Raw genomic sequence first — 21,016 nt, 5'->3', positions numbered from 1 at the left:
GAGCCTCGGTTTTCCTTCTGTAAATTTGGCTTGGTTTGGGATAGTACACGTGGGGCCCTGGGAGCACTAGATAAATGAAATGGGTTCATTGTGGGGTGTGAGGTCTTGCGATAAGTCGTTCTTCCTCTTTCTCAACGTGTGTGTCCTCTTCGTTTGGCCCTACCCTTGAGCAGTGGCCAACCAAAAGGAGTGTTTGGGGAGCAGTTTGATGCCAAGAACAAATTGACGTGCTCCATCTGCCTGAAGGAATTCAAGAGCCTGCCTGCCCTGAATGGCCACATGCGGTCCCACGGGGGAATGAGAGCCTCCCCCAGCCTCAAACAGGTTAGCAGGAGCCAGCCCCCCAGCCCTTCCCAGGCCATGTGCTGCTTGCTTTGCTTTGCTGCTGTCAGACAGAGAGTGATGTGAACCCCAAGCGGGTACCTGGGGAGGCACAGTCCTTCCCTGACGGGAGTGCTTAAGCTTTGACGCTAGGAGCCGGCCAGGTCAAACAGACCCCGCTTGCACCAGTTCCATGAACAAGGGTCAAAATCAGAGGGACTAGAAGTCTTTTTTAGGAGATCCCAGTCTCCCCACCTCCTAGAAAAAACAGCAAAAGAAAACATGTAGATTTTTAACTTCTGCTGCTTGAAGCACCCAAGACCAGCGTTCTCTTGGGCCTTCCAAATTAGTAGCCAATGGCCCGGGAAAGCTAACGTGACCTTCAGGCTCTCAGCCAGCATTTTCTATTCATTAGTGCACACTAGCGTTAGGCTGTGGCAATGGAAGGTCTTTAAAGACGCTCAGGAGTATCCAGGGAGGATATCCATGTGGTGAACTATCCGTGCGGTTTTAGAGTTAGATTAAAATCCGACGAAGAATTTCTTAAATTCTTTGGATATTGTTGATCTGAATTTAAGTCTGTGGGATTAACTCTCTGTTCTCCAAACTTTTGGCTCACCCAGGTCACTTCCATTGCCTGACCATACCAGATAAAAGAGCTTTGTCTTCCATTTGCCAGATGAGTAAACTGAGGCCCATAGAATTAAAAGGGCCTACACAAGAGCTTATGTGTTCTGTTTTGTGCCTGATCACCAGTCCATATTCTTTTCTTTAAAAGCAGTGACAACAGATGTTTAATATCTGTTTTAATTATGCGAGTGATAACAGTCTAGATTTTTTAAATGTAGAAAATAGAATTGCATGGCCTTGTCCACTGCCAACTGGCATCACTTGAGCAAGGGACTCAGGGCCTTGCATCCTGAGTGCACCACCCTGCAGTGGTTCTCTGTCACCCACGCATGATGTACTAAAACATTTCGAAAAAGGCAAAGTGCATCCCCCCACCCCCTTGGGAAGGCTGCTCTCAGCCCAGGATCAAAGCCTTTATTGTCTGTGTAGGAGGAAGGAGAGAAGGCCCTGCCGCCTCAGCCCCAGCCGCCACTGCCTCCGCCTCCGCCGCCACCGCAGCTCCCTCCCGAGGCAGAAAGCCTCACGCCTATGGTCATGCCCGTGTCTGTCCCTGTCAAGCTTCTCCCGCCCAAGCCAGGCTCTCAGGGCTTCGCCAACAGCATCGTTGCCGCCCCCTCCACCAGAGACAAGCCAGCCAGCTCGATGTCGGACGACGAGATGCCCGTGCTCGTGAGGATGACCCTTTCTCCCCCACACTCACCCCAAGGGGCTGCCCCCCACCCGCCTGCTGTGAGTTGCTGCCCCGCCCCGCCTGCCTGGGGTGGGAACATCCCTTTGCTTTCCTGGAGATGGGGCAGCTCTTCCAGGGTCACTTGCCTGAGCTCCAATGTGGCTTGGCCTCTCAGGTTGAGCACCACCCCCCCGCCCCCCGCAATCATGGCTGCCTTGGGAATACCATCCTTGTCCACACTGGCTGCTACCCAGGCGAATTGTCTGTTACTCTACCAGGCGAATTGTCTGGGTTAGATTCTGAGAGACCCGAAGGGGTTCCAAGATTAAAACAAAGATGATAACTCAGCTGGTAATCACAGCTATTAAAATACGGAAATACTACCCCAAGTAATAGAAAGCTGTTGCCCAGGGCCCTGGCTCCTCCTTCGAGATCTTCGAGCCTCCTCAAATTCAGAAGTCAAAGATGTAACCCCTGGCACAGCAGAACCTCCACACAGCAGCCCTGGCATCCGTTCTGATGGCCAGCCTAACCAGATGCTTGATATTTTCGGTATCACACCTGCATAAATATCCTGGGAAGATATTTACTAAGGTTCCCAAAATAATTCCACTGAAAGGCATCCACCCCCAATCCCAGGAAAGCAAAGAGATTTGTGTTTCTCGCTCACTGTTAAATTCTCCTTCTCTCTCAAATTCCAATTGCTTCACTCAAGCAGCTGAGCGTGGCTCTGGGGCAGAGATCTCTGTCTCCGTCTCTCTCTCTCTCTCTCTCTCTCTCTCTCTCTCTCTCTCTCATTCGATCTCTTCCCCCCCCCCACTTCCTTCCTTCCCTCCCTCCTTCGTTCTTCCTCTCTTCCTTCCTTCTTCCCTTTTTCCCTCCCCTAGGGAATCTGTAACCCACATGGTTGATGACCTCAGACTTGTTCCCTCCCCACAAAGTGTATGCTGGGTCACATTTGTCCTCAGAGAATAGGTGGCTGCTGGGATCCCAGGTGGCATGAGGGTGGAGGTTGGGCCATAATAGGGGTAGGGAGAATAATGAAGAGAACTAGAAAGGGCCAGAAAGAATATTCTTTGTTCTCTGTGTAATACCAAGGCCTCAGAAGAGGAGAAGCTAATGGGGAGCCTCTGGGGGTGAGGGTTCTCATAAACCAGAAGGACTTGGAGGCCAGCAACAGGCAGAAAGATGAAATGACAGAGCCGGGCTCCCCCTTTGCCCAGGGAAGTTCCTGATTTGGTAGGAGGGACACGGTTGCTACCCCTAGAGAAGTGTCAGCCTGAAGCTGGACACAGTAAGACGCCTAGTCACATGGGGATCAGAGCCCCACGCAGCACCCCCTGCTCCAATTCAGACAGTGAGAGAAAAGCCAGGGCAGAGAAGAAACCGTGATCCCCTGCATGTGGCTGGACGGGAGCACCCCTGGGCAGCTAAAGTAACCAGGGGGCTGGGGAGGTGCGAGGGAGTTTGGTATGAGTTTGCTCGGCAGATCACCATGAGGACAGTTCTGAGCAGGGTTTTAAAGGCATTGATGGAGCTGGCTGTGCGGAAAAGGTGAGAGAGAACTCATAAGTAAGGAGATACGCTGAAGAAGAAGCATGTAGCTGGGATTGAGTGAACACAAGCAAGGTCCTGACACTTGGCTTAAAGAAATTAAAATATCTGGGGAGGACCCCTGAGTTCTAATCCCCACTCTGCTACTAGCCAGCTGGGGATGCAGGCAAGTGAAACCCTCCCCTCACGGAGCCTGGGTTTCCCCCCTGAGCTTGGGTTTGGACTCATCATCTCCCTGTTCTGGGGGAGCTTTTAAAACCTCTGTGAGTGGTCCCGCCTCCAGAGTCTGAATAGATTGGTGGAAGTGGAACCCTGCAAATGCTTCCTGTCAGGTGACATCCAGGTCTGACATTCTAGGTGGCTTCTCTTGCCCAGGTTCTCAGAGCCTTGCCTGGAGTTGAGAGTTGGAGTGACAGGACCAGAGGCTCAAGTAGAGGGAGCCCAAAAGGGACCTTTGACCCTGTGATCAGAGGTCTGGATTCCGGTGCAGGGTTGAAGTCATGCAAGGTCTGCATGTGCTCAGATGGCCTCATCAGTTACCCAGGAACAGGATATATAAAGCCTTAGGATTGCTTCCCAACTTGGGGGGCATAGATGTCCTCTCCCCATTCTCCTCAGACCTCTTTCTCCGCCTCAGCCTCAGATGGTGAGGAGCCCTCTGGTGGGGAGAGGAGACAGGTTGTGGCACTCTGGCCTAAGGAGAGCCCCCCCTGGGGGTGAGCTGGGAGCCTGAGCCGGAGGGGGGCGGGGCTCTGCCCCCTCTTTTTTCCTCACCTCTCAGTTTCTCTGGACTTCCTTCCCAGGGGCTGGGATAGCACTCCCGAAGACAATGAAACTAAGGGACAAACAGGAGGGGTGGCAGTGGGAGCCCAGAGCTGAGGGGTGACTGGAGCATGTCCATGGCCTGGAGGCAGCTGGTCACATGACCATGGCCAGCCCTTCCCATCACCCCTTTGCTGCCTCCTACTCAGATGCTACCCTGGGCACAGGAATTGCCAGGAACTACAGCTGTGACAGGCACTGGCCTGCAGGGCCTGGGAGGGTGCCACAGACTGTCCAGAACTTTTCTGCAGGTATCCCCACTGCCTCTCCCAACCCCACTGCGTGGCCTCCCCAGACACACCCAGCTCTGGGTTCTTCTGGGCTGATGCTGGCACACAACCCACGTCTGTTTCTGTTTGGCTTTGGCATGCCCTGCTTATCTATTTGTGTGCATATGTTTACTTATTAGTATATATGTATCCACGTGGCAGATCTTCCTTCCAGACTATGCTTGGTGCGGCTGCCATAAGATAAACGAACGCTGCTGACAGGAAGCAACACAGGAGAAAGGCTTGCTGCAAATGAGCTACCAGGCCTGGGAGCATAGTGAGGGGTGGTGAGGGGGGAGCTCGACCAAATCCATTTTTAGGAGAGCAGAGGGCCTTAAAGGCCATAGATGGCTCTCCCTCAGCTCGCAGGAGAGCCTGGTGTGTGGGTCACTGGCCCTGGGAGCCTCGGCTAGGCCTGTCCCCCTCGCCGCAGCCTCTGCCCAGCTTCCCTGCGTGGATTATTCTTGTCCCCTTCTCAGAACATGTGTTATCTGTCCCCGATGTCTGTCCCCTGGGAGCGGTGGGGAATTAAAGGGCCCACTCAGGCTGGATTCCGCTCACCAGATGGGAATGCAGTGATAAGCAATAAAGAATGTGAATTTATTCTTTCTTGCCCACCCACCATTCCTACCACCCCCATCTCTCCCCAGACATTAGGGATTTCCTCCCAACCCAGAGTTTTCTCCCCGGTCAAGCCACGGAACTCGCCCTGTGGGAAACGGATGGGGCTGCTTTTCAAGGGAGGGGATGCGGGGGAGGGGGGGCGGCGGACAAGTGGACAGGCGGCCCCCCGTTAGCGCGGAGGGTCCCCTTCCCTCAACCTGTGGAAACGGCCTGCGGGGAAGGCCTGAGTGTTCGAACGGGCCCATTCTTTCCGTTCCAGGAAATTCCCAAGAAGCATCAGCCGGCCCCGGCCAAAGCCGAGGAACCCCTCAGGACGTTGCCGGAGAAGAAGAAGTTCCGGCACCGGCCCGAGCCGCTCTTCATCCCGCCACCGCCCTCCTACCCCACCAACCCCGCCGCCGCCTCCTACTCGGGCGCCACCCTCTACCAGAGCCAGCTGCGCTCCCCGCGCGTCCTCGGGGAGCACCTGCTCCTGGACCCCGCCCACGAGCTGCCCCCCTACACGCCCCCGCCCATGCTAAGCCCCGTGCGCCAGGGCTCGGGGCTCTTCAGCAACGTCCTCATCTCGGGCCACGGCCCCGGCGCCCACCCGCAGCTGCCCCTCACGCCCCTGACGCCCACGCCGCGGGTGCTGCTGTGCCGCTCCAGTGAGTCCCCGCGGCCCCTCGGGGCCTGGCCCTGCCGGGTCCCCGCCGCTGCGGGAGGGGCTCCCTTCCTGCCGTGGGAGCGCATGTACCCCACCAGCTTCTGCCGTGGCCCCGCTCCATGCAGTACGCCCTGGGCCGGGTGCCAGAGGCAGAATAAGTGTGCGGTGCTTACCCTCAAGGCAATCCCAGTCCAGCTGGGGAGACCCCAAAGCCGTGATTCCGGTCTCTTTGGCCTAAGCGGGTGGTTCAAGTGTGCACACGCTGCCTGAGCCTGTGCCGTGGATAATCGTCTGAGGCACCCCCGCATCAGTGTACTAAGTAGATCTACGGATGGGGTTAGGTAGTATTTGCAAGGCCAGGCTTCCGCATTTTCTGAACATGCTGTGTAAAGATCAAGCACCGAGAGCCCGGTAGCCAGTATCTCTTTCTAGGGTGTGCATGGCTTCCTAGAAACAGTGAGCTTGGCAGACCAGAGTGGGGCCGCTGGCTTCCTACCCTGTGTGAGAAATGAGTAACCCTAAGCCATTTAACACCACACACCAGCCAGTTCCTTGGAAACTGCAGGGGGTAACTCTGGCATGGGTTGGGCGCGAGAGGGGTCCCAGTATGACTGTTTAGGTCGCTGCTCATTTGCTTTAGTCTCTTCGGTACCATTTCTTGTTGAGCGTTAACCTCTGGTTTTGTGCTTCAGACAGCATTGATGGCAGCAATGTGACAGTCACCCCAGGGCCTGGAGAGCAGACCATTGATGTTGAACCGTAAGAAAAAGCCAATTTTATTTTTAATGCTTTTTTTTTTTTAATTTTTTTGACGTTTATTTATTTCTGAGACAGAGAGACAAAGCATGAGCAGGGGAGGGGCAGAGAGAGAGGGAGACACAGAATCTCAAATAGGCTCCAGGCTCTGAGCTGTCTGCACAGAGCCCGATGCGGGGCTCGAACCCACAGACCGCAGGATCATGACCTGAGGTGAAGTCAGAAGCTTAACCGACTGAGCCACCCAGGTGCCCCTTAATGTTTATTTATTTTTGAGAGAGAGAGAGAGAGACCGGGAGAGAGAGAGAGAGAGAGAGAGAGAGAGAGAGAGAGAGACCGGGTCCATTGATGTTGAACCGTAAGAAAAAGCCAATTTTATTTTTAATGTTTATTTATTTTTGAGAGAGAGAGAGACAGGGTGTGAGCAGGGGAAGGGCAGAGAGAGGACGACACGGAATCTGAAGCAGTCTCCAGACTCTGAGCTGTCAGCAGAGCCCGATGTGGGGCTCAAACCCATGAACCGCAAGATTATGACCTGAGCCGAAGTTGGACCTTTAACCGACTGAGCCACACAGGCACCCCCCAGTTTTTTTTTTATTTTTTATTTTTTGTTTTAGAGAGAGAGAGAGTGTGTGTGTGTGTGTGTGTGTGCACAAGCGGGAGGAACAGAGTGAGAGAATCTTAAGCAGGCTCCATGATCAGCAAGAAGCCAGACACAGGACTTGATCCCGTGACCCTGGGATCATGACCTGAGCTGAAATCAAGAATCAGATGCTCAACTGACTGAGGATGAGGAACTTTTTTTTTTTTTTAAGTTTATTTATTTATTTTGAGAGAGAGAGAGAGAAAGAGAGAGATGGGCAGAGAGAATCGCAGGCAGGCTCTGCATTGTCAGCACAGAGCCCGATGCGGGCCTGGACCCACAAACCACAAGATCATGACCTGAGCTGTTTAACCGACTCAGCCACCCAGGCACCCCAAGGATAAGGAACTTTGAGAAGTACCACTTAATGAGAAGTTGTAGAAATTATAGGATCATGCTATTTCTCAAGTACTGGTGTTTCAAGGCTTTTGCCAAAGACTAACTGCATAATAAAAGCATGAAGCCCTGTATTCACTAGCTCTGAACCTCGTGTCTCTATCTCCGGCTGTATGAGCCAGTTGGGTTGTGGCCACATGCTTGCACATCCCCAGTGACATTGAGGCAGCCCTCTCAGGGTGCCCAGCTCTCTACAAGGCTCCATCCAAATGCCCTTGCTTTCCCATCCCCTCCCTAAGATTCTTGGCTGGTCGTCCAAACAGGCTTGTTGAGTACTTAAGTTGTGGGGTGGGTGGCGGGAGGTATAATGGAAGAGAAAGGTGCTGTTTTCATAGATGAGCACAGAACATACCAGGCGGTGGCATGGTGAATACACTGAGTCAGGAGGCAGAAAACCGGAGTTCCAGCCCCATTTTGTTACTTGACCTTGATCAAGTTAACCTTTCTAGGCTTTAGTTAACTCACCTATTAAGTGGGAATAATTGTCCCTGCCTTGCTTACCTCACAGGTGTTTGTGAGATTCACATGGGATAATTTAGGTAAAAGTGATGTGAAAGGGATAACAGGTATCACCAGCACATTGTATTTGTTCCATTTTTCCTGGTTAAATGGTGCCATCGGCCATACTCTGGGCAGCTGTTGCCTTGCAATTAGCACCCTCCCTGTCTCGGTTACAGCATGCTGTGACCATCCAGGCGGGCTTCTCCCCTGCTCCCTGTAGTATCTCTTCCCGATCTTAAAGCTGTTCCTCATCCCAGTGAAAAGGCCATGCCTGGAATCTTGGGATCACACAGTGAGGAAATGCCCCTGCATTCTTCCTGCAGAAGGAATTGGTTTCCTTCTTTTTCAAGTTCCTGACAGTTGCTCTTGAGCTCAGATTGAAGACCACTCTGTTGTTTTCCTTCTTGTCATTAAAGACGCATCAACATTGGCTTGAGGTTCCAAGCAGAGATCCCAGAACTTCAGGATGTCTCCGCCTTGGCCCGGGACACACACAAGGCCACACTGGTATGGAAGCCCTGGCCAGAGCTGGAAAACCATGACCTCCAGCAAAGAGGTATTGGCCCATGGGAAGAAGTGGGTGGGAAAGGCTTGATCCTCTCACAGGGGTCTCTGACTCCAGGATCGTTCTGTTTGTCCATGAGACTGAGCTCTCTCTGATGCAGTGACTTCTCATTGTTCCCATCAGTGGAGAATCTCCTGAATTTATGCTGTTCGAGTGCGTTGCCCGGTGGAGGGACCAATTCTGAATTTGCTTTGCACTCTCTCTTCGAGGCCAAAGGTGATGTGATGGTAAGGAACCGTGGAAAGAGGGTTCACAGTTAACATTCTTCGTGTCAGAATTCTGGAAAGTATTTTTCCTGAGTTTGTGTTGTCCCACATACCATAAAACCAGTTGCTAAGATCATGACCAGTCAACATGCCACCATGTTCCTTAGCTCGTTGAGTAGGTGAGGATTTAAAGCCTTCGGGGGGGACCTGCGGTTGGACTTCTGCTTAGACATCTGTTCCTAAGTAATAATTATGGTCACATCTGTCTAGAGAAATGAGAATTTCGTTTCAGCAGTCTTATAATTCCCATCAGAAAACTGGCCTCCAGTGATGGGAGGTAGAAAGCCTTACTGAAACAAGACGTGACCTATTATGCCCTGCTGATTCTTCTTCCCTCCTATGGAGTCAGCCAGTTTGGTGTTCATAGAACTGTTTTCTCCCCTAACCAAAGTGAAATGTCGCCTGTGCACCAACTGGTGTCATTCTTCCCCCTTTCGCACAGGTCTTTGGTGTCCCCAAACCAGCACTTTGGTGCCATTTTCCTAGGATCCGGAGCTGTTTGCCTGCTCCCCCTGGATTCCTGGCAAGAGCACTCTGTCACTAACCTCAGTTTCCCCTTCAGTAAACACAGGGTTTTCGTACCAGATCTAGCCTCCTCCTTGTTGATTTTATGAAAGTGCAAGTAAACAAATGTCCCAGTACTGTCTTGAGATTATTGGTAGCCTTCGAGGATTTTCTAGAATGTTAGAGAACTCTCCTTAATCCTTTAAGCTAAGTGTGGCAGTAAAGCACTACTCGAACTTTCCACGTGCACACAAATGACTTGGGTCATCTTGTTAAAATGCAGACTCTTATTCAGCAATTCTCAGGGCAGGGCCCAAGGTTCTGCATTTGTGACCAGCTCCGAGAAGGGATGCCTGTGCTGCTGGTCCACGGACCACACTTAGAGAAGCAAGATTGTAGACCTTGGCTCTGCCCCTAACCCATCTACTGTCCAACTCGACGTGCGCCATTTTTTTAAAAAGTCAACAAGGCTAAAGGAGGCATATTTGAAAGGGTTATTTAGCTAGGCTTCTCTGGAAAGACAGTGTGTAGTACAGTTATTACTAATAAAACTGTTTATGTTAAGTTGTAATTGAAACATGATTTTTCTGCAAAAACAGTTCCAAACCACCCACTCATTTCTGTGGAGCCTTTCCCCCGAGATTCAGTCTCCATTCAGAGGAGGCCCCGCCACCTCTCAGAGGCCAGGGACTTCACCAAGGAGGGAGCGGGGTCTCGACCACCGCCTGTATTTTTTTCTGACATGACCCAACTGGCTGCAGGCACGGGCTGGGGGAGATAGATGTTCGAGTGGTGAGCCCTGTGGGGCGCTGGCCTGAAAGGGAGCCTCAGTTAGGGGAGTCTCCCTCTGGGTTTCCTTCTGCCACCCCCAGCTCCTGCCTCTGCAATGCTGACTCCTTTTCCCTCTTAGGTAATGGCCTTCCTAGGACGCACAGCCCCGTTACTGACTTTTGCCTTTTCTCTCCCATGGGTCTGCAGGCTGCTCTGGAAATGCTGCTGCTGCGGAAGCCAGTCAGGTTAAAATGTCATCCTTTAGCAAATTACCACTATGCCGGTAGGTCGCCAGGAGCCTTGTGCCCCATTGCTTCCTGAGAGCGGGCTCTTTGCATGTTTGGTGGTGTCGCTTTTTAGTAATAAGATAGACCAGTCCTGTCCTAATCACCACTTGTGAGCTCAAGGCCCCCTGGGACGCTGCTGGCAGGACAGCTGTGTCTGTTGGCTGTTTGTCTAGGCTTGGCCCCGCGTGGTTGTGCCAAGGGCTGGGTGATAGTGGTCAGTGCCTGCACGTGTGGCGGTGAGACTGGTGTACTGGGGAAAGGAACCACAGAGGGGACAGCACGGAGACAACCACACTCAGCAGCCCCTCAGCTTTGGAATCTGTAGACGTGGGTTCACATCTTGCCTTCTGGAACCTTGGCTTCCTCGCCCATGAAATGGGGCTCCTACTGCGTCCCTTGCAGCATTTTTTGTGACAGAGTTAGTAGGTGTAGCGCAACGCATGGCACGTTCTAGTAGCTCTTGTTAGTCATCTATTAGTTATTGTTTGCTGTGTACGAGAAACTGTGCTAAGTGCTAAGATGAAACAGTGACTATGACAGACATAGACAGAGTCCTGCCTCATGCAGTTTGGGGGTTTGAGGAGGAAGCAGTCGTTCAATAACAGATCACACTCGTGGCAGGAGAAAGCTACTATAAATATGCATATACGGTACATGTGCACACAGGTGCGTGCATATGCACGTGTGTATGCGGCTACAGGTAATACGCACGTTACAGGCACATATACAGAGTGTGTCCTCTGAGGGTATGGGTTAATGATGGCATCACCAATAACAGGGGAAGGAGAAAACACGTTTGAGAGTTGAGTGTAGTGAGAATCGTGAGGAGAGAAGGCAACAGATGGCTGGGGGGCCTGCGGTGACAAAACGAAGTTGAAGTCCACATCTTAATTTCCGGTACCTGGTAGACCCATCCATTCCGGGGGTCTCCACGAACCCTGCCTGGGTTCTCTATTTCAGAGGGGGCTGAATCCTCTAATACTCCCTTGATAATCATTTGAAGGTTCCTTTAGAGCTTTGGCCAGACCCTGCATAGTTAGGTGCTAAGTCCTTAAGTGGGCTTGGGGACCTAGTCATACCTTTTCTAGTCGTTGGTCCCAGTGGCCAGATGTAGCCTAAGGTGAGGGCGGCTTTACATATACCAGCACATTCTTGATGGGCCTGCCCCTGCCCCCCCCAGCCACCTATGCCCACCACCTTTTGCCTCACTCAATGTGCTTCTCCCGTGAGCCGGCCTTCCTGCCTGTCATCGCAGCGGGGAGTGGCCTCAGAAGCCACCCACCTGAGCACAGACAGCCCTGGATGTCCACCTGTGGATCCCTGTCAGCACACAGGCCGCTACTGGAACTAGACAAGCACAAAATGGACACACGGATAAGAAATCCATCGTTTAATTGGGGCCTAAATGAGCCAGTTTCTTAAGATTGTCTCCATCATTTCCTGCTTGGTGTCTGCCCCGAGTGTGGGTAGGAAGATGTGGGAGTTCTCTCTAATCTGCCATGGAAACAATTCAGTCCTCTTAATTCCCAGCGTCATCTGCTGCCCATTAAACCCTGACAGGCTGTCCAGCCTCCTGGAGCCTGTCTCAAGCTTCTTTATATAGTGGGCGAGATGGTTGATGACAGGGAGCTTCCCAACCATCTTCTGCGACTGCCCTCGGCCCTCAGGGTGACCGGGATGGCCGTCACCTCTGGGCTGGGGCAGCTCCAGCTGTGAGCAACCTCATCTGAGACCCAAATCCCCTCCAGTTCTCCCCAGCGTACTAAGCAAGCATTACATTGTTTTATGTGTGTCATGACATAATAAAATCTGGAAAGCTACGGACCAGAGGCCACCCCCCACCCGTGAACAAAACAAAACCAAAACACTAAGATAATAGTAAGAATTTTGAAACTGGAAGCCCCTCAGCTCTGCTAAGATTACTGATCTTCTGGGGTCCCTAGCTAACGTGTTCCCCATCCACGGCCTCCTTCCCCCACAGGCAGACCAGGAAACCCTCTGTTGCCTCCTGGAATCTTTTGACAACTAGGGGCAAGAGAGGTGGAGCTGAGGTATGAAGGGTTGGTATTCCACTAGCTGTGTGTCCTCAAGAAAAAGGAACTCACCTGTATCTGCCAGACATCTGCCTTCTCCAGGAAGCGATCACAGACTGAGCCCCAGAGAATCTTGTAGAACTTATGAGCCAAAAGGTCAGAGGTCACCGGTCTCTAAAGTCTGGCCTGACTCCATCCCTTAATAGTTTCCTTCCAGGCTACAGAGGAGGCCCCAGAGGATACCCCTAGTTACCAGCCACTGCCTCCTTCCTTCGATTTGGTTCCAGGGTGTGAGTGAATCCCATCCCCATGGCCCTGTCCTGCCTTGGCCTTTGTACCAAGCCCTGTAGGGTTGCTCTCTAGTAGGACTCTGTCAGGGCCAGTCAGCATCACCCAGATACTGTCTTCTGGATCGCCTTTCACTTCGGCTCCGTAGCTATGGCCAGTGTCACCCCACCCCAACTCCCCGCCCTGGAGGCAAGGCAGAACCACTGAGCTCGGGGACAGAGGCTACAAGTTTGGGAGAGACAGACCCAGGCCTGTGAAAATCACTTCCCTTACTTCACTCCTGACTTCTCCCATCCCATCTCAAGCCATTCAGTAAGAAAAGGAAAAAGTGACCAGTGCTGGGTCCCAGGAGAGACTCCAGTGTGGGTGGGCAGCTCACCCGAATCGGGAGACTGCTTGCCGAGGCCAGGAGAGCCCTGTACAAGATCCATGGAGGAAGGTGCTGTTGCGGGGGCTCCCGCACACTAATCCATACCCGAGCACTGGGCCCAGCCCTCTCTCAGCACCCTCCACCCATGTGTGGGTAGCAGTTTGCAGAGGCTCTCCCTGTCAGCAGTTGGATTGGGTGGGGACGGCTTGAGCATCGGGGAATCAGGGTGCGGAAGACGCCTGGTTGTGATTAAGGGGCTTGCTGCATCCTTGGTTTTTCCATCGAACTGGTCATTCTTGCAGATGGGTGTGGACACTGGCCTTAGGCTTCCTGGTAAGAGTGCAAAAGAGGCCACTGTCTGGCTCCCACACAGCCCAGGTGGGCCCCAAACACCGACCCGACTCCCGACTCCAGGCTTGCAGGATGCCTTGAGGAAACACCCGCTCAGTTGGGGAAGGCCTGTTTGCAGCCTTGGAAGCTGCCCAGTTTGACGAGAAGACAGAATTACGTACTCAAGAGAACACTTTGCAAGAAACACAGCTGTAATGTCATTTTCCAGGCATTCTTAGCTCATGTCTCTGGCTGGAGAGTGGTCACCTCAAGGACAGAACCTGATACTACTTGCCGGCTTTGCCTGATACAACTCTTACAAAGAAAGAGGCAGTGGACAAGCTTGAGGTCTGGATTCGGATGGAGGCCTCCCTTCCTTCTGCCTCCGGGGGGCTCTTTGGGGTCAGCCAACTACACCCTCCTCCCCCGAAAAATCATTCATCCTTTTACCCACCGCAGAAAACCTTTCACAGAAATGAAGATCTGATTTAATTTCATTTTTAAAATTGTTTTAAGTTTTTATTTATTTATTTTGAGGCGGGGGACAGAGAGCGAGAGAATCCCAAGCAGGCCCCACTCTCTCAGCACAGAGCTGGACGTGGGGCTCGATCCCAGGAACCGTGAGATCATGACCTGAGCTGCAACCAAGAGTTGGACGCTCGACCCGAAGATCTGATTTAAAAACAATCCTTTTCCTGCACTGAACATGTCTTCCTGTGTATGTACAATAAGAGCACCATCACAAAAGTTTTTTAAGTCTCGGGAGGATGACAGAAGGGCCCTCTTTAGAAGATTCTGTGCCCGATGCTCTCATCCCTCCGGTTCTCCTTTTAATTGCCCGGGTTCGCTATAGATCGCCCCAAATTTAGCCACAGTCCAGAGCCTGTTTCCCAGCAACTGGAGTTCAGAATATTTTTCCTCTGGATACTGTTCAGCACCAGTTTCCTCAGTTAATTAGACCCCTTGTAATTAGCCTTAATCGGCTTGTTAGGGACCCCTGCTGATAACAGCCCGATAGCCAGGAATCCCCAGGTAGTACAAATGTGCTGGGGGAATGTCAACCCACTGACCCTGTGTGCATGCTGACTGGACAGCAGGGATCCTGAAGAGGAAGAAAGGGCAGAGCAAGGGGAGGCTTAGAGGCAGCTCCCTGCCTCGGTTTCGCATTTTATCCTGGGCTTTGCCCAAGACACGGTATCCAGCGAGGGCTGGCTTAGAACCTTGTCTGCAAATAAGAAAAGTGCTCCCGTCAGAGACTCCAGGAATGAGACGCCTGAGCCTTTCCTTGACAGGATTACAGAAGGAATTCAGGGACCGGGAGCGCCTGGCAGCCGAGTAAGGCTGTGGGATTACACGTCCACAGAACAAAGAATACCAGCAAGGACCCACAGTCTTCACCAGTGCCACTAATGCATGTCAGCAGGGGACAGTGCGTGTCCCGTAGCCGTGAGCTGACTTGGAATCTCCTCTCCAAGTGGCCGGTGGCATTCATTCTGCATGACGCTGCAGCCCCAGTCACATAAGAGGAAACCGAGACCCAGAGAAGTTGAGTACGTTTGCCTGTGGCTGAAGGAACCGTGAGTGGCAGAACCAGATTTGCAGCCTGTGGTCCCCTGACTAAAGCCACCCCTTTTTATCACACCACAGTGACCTTATCTGAGAAGAGCATACTCCAGTGTTCCCAGGCTTTGGCAAGGGTGGATTCCCGGCTCCATGGGCAGTCTCGTGATCAGGAGGTCACGAAGACGGAGCCCACTCTCGTGTGAGTGTGAGAATGGACTTGCTTGTCTGGCCCTGCCTCTGCCTCTCACTTCACAGACGCCCTTGCTGGACAGACACCTGTACACAGCACTATGTTGCGCACTCAAGCGCAGCCCCGAGGACTACTTAGAGGAGCCGTCTCTTTCTGCCCGGCCCCTGCGGCCCTCAGAGTGGGAAAGTGCAGCCCGCTTCCAAGCCAGGGCTGGTGGAATAGAACAAGCGCTTGGGTGGGGGAGACCGAAGAGTCCATCACAGAGCAGCAGCCCTAAAAACCACCGAGGAGTCAGCAAGAGTCATTCCCTTCCTCCATGAGGCTTGGGGTCCCCCATAACAGATGGGCCAGGAAGCAACTTCATGTTCTGTGGAGTTGCAGCTGGCGAGCCATTTGGGGGCATGCAGGGATTTGCTTCCTAAAAGATCTGGGTGGGGCACCTGGGTGGCTGAGTCTGTTAAGCGTCCAACGTCGGCTCAGGTCATGATCTCACGGTTCATGGGTTCAAGCCCTGCATCGGGCTCTGTGCTGGCAGCTCAGAGTCTGGAGCCTGCTTCGGATTCTGTGTCCCCCTCTCTGCCCCTCCCCTTCTCTCTCTCTCTCTCTGTCTCTCTTAAAAATGAACAGAACGTTAAAAGTAGACCTGGTCATGTAACACTGCTGCTTGGGCAATAATTGCATGATGACTCCACTCGTGGTGTGGTGTGGTGTGGAAGGAAGTGTGTCCACCATAGAGACTGGGTGCTGGCCTGAGAAGGCTGCATGGCCCTGTTAGTATCCCACCAGGTCTTAGAGGCACTCTAACTCTAAGAGATGTATAGTCTGGCTGAGAGCAGAAAGGATTCTTCTTGATCTAATTGGGTGATTCCCCATCCGAGCTGCAACCGAGAGCTGCACGGGCTCTGGACCTGCAGTGGGGTAGCTTATCCAGGGACAGCTGCTGTGACATGTCCCCATCATGATCCTCTTCCACCATTATATATCTTTTAAGTTTATTGATTTTGAGAGAGAGAGAGAGAGAAAACCAGCAAGGGAGGAGGAGAGAGAAGGGCGGGGACAGAGGACCCTAAGTGGGCTCCGTGCTGACAGCAGAGAGCCCGATGTGGGGCTCAAACTCACGAACTGTGAGATCGTGACCTGAGCTGAAGTCGGACACTTAACCGACCAAGCTACTCAGGCACCCCCTCCATCATTGTGTTTCTGATTCCTATTACCTCTTGCCTATTTTGATGGATATCTAAAAAGAACCTTGACTGCTCTTTGGCCATTCAGCTAAACTGTTGGTTAATCCTTTCTGTCTCTTTCTACCTTTGCTCCTGAGCAAGGGGAGCGAATGGGAGCTGGGACCCCATGGCCTTGAATATTAGAATTTGAGGAACACTGATGGAACCATTCCAGAACCCCAAATCCCACTAACCTCCTCTGTTCATGTCCACTCCAGCAAAACTTCTCCAACACTCAAACTCTCTTCTCCTTCCTGTCGTGATGGTTGCACAACCGGAAATGTCCCAGCCTCCAGAACTTGTGGAAGATGCTTCTTTCTGCTGGGGATTAATCAAAAAGCTGCTTTCCTTCCGGAAGTAAAGATAACTTTGCAAACCAAAGAAACCAGGCAGTGGTGGCCCTGTGCTTTAGATGTCTGAGCCAGCCCAACCCTGCAGAGCATATTCTGAGCCTGGAGCCAGAGGCTCTTGGCTTGAGGACCTATCACCAAGTCACACAGGGAAGGTGTTTATTTCAGAAATCTGAGTTTCTGTCACTGACTCACACATTCTCTCCAGGAACCTGATTCACTAATTTTGGCTGAACCTTCCAAGGGAAGGAACAATTCAGATTTCCTGCAATTTCAGCTTCATCAGTCAACCATAGCAAAATGGAAATCCTGGGCTTATTCTGGTTAGGAGGGAAAGTACTGCAGTTTGGGGGATTATAGCTCTGAGAAGTGGAGGAATGTCAAAGTCAAAGGCCCAGCCATGCACCATCCAAAGAATCAGAGATGTGGCAAATTCAAAACACCAGAAAAATGAAGCCAAGTTTTCTGCAAAGCAGCCACGGGGACGAGCCTTCCCTGGAGCCCCCAGAAATAGGACTTATCTTAGGAATAAGCCTCATTTCTTATGCAACACAAGCCAGTACCACTCGGCGTGATCATCTGCACATCCTGCTTTCTCATTTATGGAGGGAAAAAGATTGTGAAAATCAAGTTCAGCCCCCAAGGCAGATGCATCAGCTCAGCACTGCGGGGGCCTCTTCCTCATCGGTCTGCAGCTCTCTCAGGGGCTGGTCCCGCTCACCTCTCCAGCCCCATCTGCTTTCTCTTTGCCAGAAGCCTGTAGTTGAACCCTACTGGATTACTGCTCATTCTCTGAGCACCCCCGTTTCCTTATCTGTAAAATGGGTAACAGTGATCTTGCAGGGTTATTGATGGAGCCAAATAACTAATGTCTGTGAAGTACTTAGAACCTGGCACACAGTAAGCACTTAGAGATGCTAGGGTTTTTGTGCTTTGTTTTTTTTTTTCCTAGCTCAGCGTCTTGCATGTAGTAGACACCTAAAAATACCTGTTGAATGAATGAATGGATGCAACATCTTACTCTTGCCTCTCACTTTTGCCTCAGCCCCTTTTCCTCCCCAGAATTCCCTTCCATCTCCTCCTTGCCTGAATTGCTTCTTGGGGTCCTTTAAAACTCAGCTCAGGTGTTTTCTCTGCCTGGAAGCCTGGCCCTCACCCGAGCGTGATGCTGCTCCTTCTTTGTGCCCCGTTGGTACATGACCTCTACCTCAGCATCGCAGCCATCACTTTGAACACCGTGGCCTCCTGGTTTGTCTCCCCACTAGATGGTGAGCATCTTGAGGGTGGAGATGGCCAAAACTGCCACATTTCAAGGAGCACATGCTGCATGAATGCTTGCACCCGTGAACATCATAATTGCATAGAAACTGTAGCCACCACGTGTTGAGCACTCACTGTTTTCCAGTTACTAAGCTAAGCCTTCTTGTGCATTATCTTCTTTAACCTTCCCAAAGATCGCAAAAGCCGAGGGCAATTAGAATTGTTCCCATTTGTAGGTAACAAAACTGAGCCTTGGGTTCAGTAACTTGGCAAGGCCAAGGCCCTAGCTGGGATTTGAACCCAGGTGTCAGGGTTGCTAACTGTTACACTACGTTGATTTTTTTGTTCAAACGGGAGTTGGGAGTTGCATATGTATTAATATCACTTGCTAACCAGTTGTGTTTTGGAACTTAACGAAGTAAGCCAGCACCGACAAGTAAGGAGAACTGTGCTCTGTTCTTACATTTGTTTTGTTGTAGGCTCAGACAAGTGGACCTCCCTAGAAAGAAAACTGTTTAACAAAGCACTAGCCACTTACAGCAAAGACTTTATTTTTGTACAGAAGATGGTAAGTATGCCTTTTCCCTTCGCTCACTTGAAATTGAATTGGGGAAATTATACACCTTAAAGACACACAGAAATATTTGGTTATTGGTTTCACTCTCAGGGAAAGAATGTCTTCCACTCATCGCTGGTGAAGGATGGTATTTGTTACAGGGGTGGCATCGCCCAGTGTCAGGGCTGTGGGGGAGAAGGAGGACCTAGATTATTTGGACATGGTGGGGAGTTATTTTTATCTTAATAAAAAATGTGTAATTTATACACCCTATCAGAATAAATAGAACTGAGGCTGTTGGTTTACAATGTACATGATTTATTTCGTGGATATTTGACAGATTTATCATGTTCTTGACAATTCTTATTTCTGAGACATTAGAGAAGGGAAGATAACGTGCCTTCCCCCTAGCCAGTAGCAGAGTTTCTGGAGTTGGGCCCCTAATCATAACGACAGTCATAATAAAAATAATAATACTTTGTATATACAGCATCTCACAGCAAAATAGAACTCTTGTACACAGATGAAGTAGCACTTTTCAGCAGATAATGAACTTAACAGGCCTTAATTGGCTGAGAGGTGGTTGAGGCTAAAAGTGAAAATGATTCAGTGTTTCAGAAAATCAATGAACAATGGAGCCATATTGTGTCATTAAGGTCATTAAAATGTTCAGGTCCACTGAGAACGCAGTCGCGGGCAACACCTCCCACTGGCTCTGGGCTGGCCCGATGCTACCCACCGGGTGCATGTCTCCTGTCCTTAATCTAGGACTTTCCTTGGTGGGACAGGTAGACTTTTCTCTGCTTGTCCGCCCTCTCCAGATCTGTATTCACCCCTGCCTTTCCCTACCTTGGAGGCCACCATGCTCTTTGCTGCCCTGTAAGCTCAGTAGCCTCCGTGCTCTCGTGCTGTCCTCTTTCTTGAGTCCCCATCCCCCAGGACTGACCTGCCCTGGGCCTCACCCCTTGCAGGCCTGCACCTTGTTGATTGGTGTGTCGTGCTTGCCAGGCGACACAGCCTTTCCATCAGGTACCCTCTGAGACAGTGTCCTCACTCCCTGAGTGACTAGTGTAGAAACTCAAGAAATCAAGTGGTGGAAAGAGGGGCACTTTCAGAAGGAGACAACTTCTGGCGGGACCTCTCTCATCTCACAGTTTGGGTGGCTGGTCTCCCACCTCCACAAGTATGGCCAGCCTTTTATCTGCCTCCAGAAGCCCACATTATTGAACCCCACCTTGAGCTTGGAGATCTATGAACTACACAAAGGCATTTTTTTTTCTCTTTAAAATACATGTACCTTTGCCCCCTTGAGGGAGGACAGGGCAAGGCTTGTTTCCTGCAGAAACTAAGCTCTTGTCATCCTAACTTTTGCCTTACATTCCTGTTCGATTACTAAGGAACATTTTTCATAAATAGATTTTGAAGGTCAACCAGTCGGAGAGCCAAATACGCTCAAGCACATTAAATGAAAAAGCACGCTGCTCTATGGGTTAAAAAAAAGGAATGAGCTCTCTATGGGCTGACATGAAAAAAATCTCCAGGCTATATTGTGAAGAAAAAAAAAAAAATCAAGTTGCAAAACAACGTATGCAGTGTGAGGAGAAATATATTCTCACGTTCTTTAGTATGTGCGTGAAGAGATTCTGGAATGACACCCAAGAAATTAAGAAGAGGGTTTAGCTGTGTGACGGGTGGGGAGGGTGAGACCCAGATGGAGGGAGAACAAACCGCGTGGGAAGGAGGTTTTTCACTGTATACTTTTTTTTTTTTTTAATTGAATCGCACGCATTTTTCCCTATTACAAAATCGCACGTAATTTTCCCTATTACAAAATTAAATTTTCACAAAAGCTTGCGGCTTGGCACACTGCCCACTGCTGAGCTGATGTGGAGCTGGCTTTCCCGGCAGGTGAAGTCTAAGACGGTGGCTCAGTGTGTGGAATACTACTACACGTGGAAAAAGATAATGCGCTTGGGGCGGAAACACCGGACACGCCTCGCAGAAATCGATGATTCTGTGGTGAGTGAAGCCGCTTCCGTGCGCCCCGCCCCCACCCTTCACCCAGGTTAGTCGGTGGCTGGTGTTTGGCTCGGCTTTGCTGCCGAGGTGACCACGGTGAGCGGGTGACAGGCTTCAACTTCCTGGCATAGAAATGCAGAAGGAAGGTGGCTCCGGGTTGGCCCCATAGCTCAGCACTCCGTTAAGGAGGTAAGGGCTGGCTTGGTTTCCAGGGCAGGCAAGGAGGGAAGCCAGAGTGGTCCCAGCCTTGACTCGATGGCTTATAAGTGGGCGCCCTCGGCCCCCTGGGATATCCTTTCTGATCCGTCCGTGTCACAGATGCTGCTGACCAGAGACCCGGAGCCCTCGGGTGTTACCACAGCTTCCATTAAGCGTGACCAAGGAGGAGCGTTGGCCTCTAGATAGTTCCAGGAACTCTCAGTTATCGAGGAACAGGTAGCAGCGTGTGTATTAGTCTAATCCTTGATCACCATTTATCCCCGAGACTGATTTCCTTCATTGGCCGATGATCCCAAGTTGTCTGCGTGTCAAGTATGCACTAAAGATGTGACACGCTAAAGCTAAAGACATCGAAATCTCCAAATCCCTAGTGTGCGGCTTCAGTAATTA

General features: G+C 51.3%; 1 protein-coding gene across 15 annotated transcripts in view; it reads left to right on the top strand.

Annotated features, from left to right (window-relative positions):
- The window catches only part of TRERF1 (transcriptional regulating factor 1), a 210,749-nt gene that overhangs the window by 174,203 nt on the left and 15,530 nt on the right, over positions 1 to 21,016 (top strand). For 11 of the 15 annotated variants that reach the window (XM_045057556.1, XM_045057554.1, XM_045057559.1 and 8 more), the window contains 9 exons: positions 174 to 324; positions 1,381 to 1,680; positions 5,150 to 5,537; positions 6,229 to 6,295; positions 8,249 to 8,388; positions 8,521 to 8,624; positions 10,146 to 10,221; positions 18,312 to 18,400; positions 20,297 to 20,407. In XM_045057556.1, the coding sequence (XP_044913491.1) occupies positions 174 to 324; positions 1,381 to 1,680; positions 5,150 to 5,537; positions 6,229 to 6,295; positions 8,249 to 8,388; positions 8,521 to 8,624; positions 10,146 to 10,221; positions 18,312 to 18,400; positions 20,297 to 20,407 (1,426 nt within the window). The remainder of the gene's footprint in view (positions 1 to 173; positions 325 to 1,380; positions 1,681 to 5,149; positions 5,538 to 6,228; positions 6,296 to 8,248; positions 8,389 to 8,520; positions 8,625 to 10,145; positions 10,222 to 18,311; positions 18,401 to 20,296; positions 20,408 to 21,016) is intronic. The other 4 variants (XM_011282223.4, XM_045057563.1, XM_045057565.1 and 1 more) reach the window with 2 other exon arrangements.

Source organism: Felis catus, chromosome B2 (genome assembly GCF_018350175.1).
Source record: "Felis catus isolate Fca126 chromosome B2, F.catus_Fca126_mat1.0, whole genome shotgun sequence".
Classification (NCBI taxonomy): Eukaryota; Metazoa; Chordata; class Mammalia; order Carnivora; family Felidae; genus Felis; species Felis catus.
The sequence above is the reverse complement of the archived record's forward strand: the minus strand, read 5'-3'. Positions and strand labels throughout refer to the sequence as shown.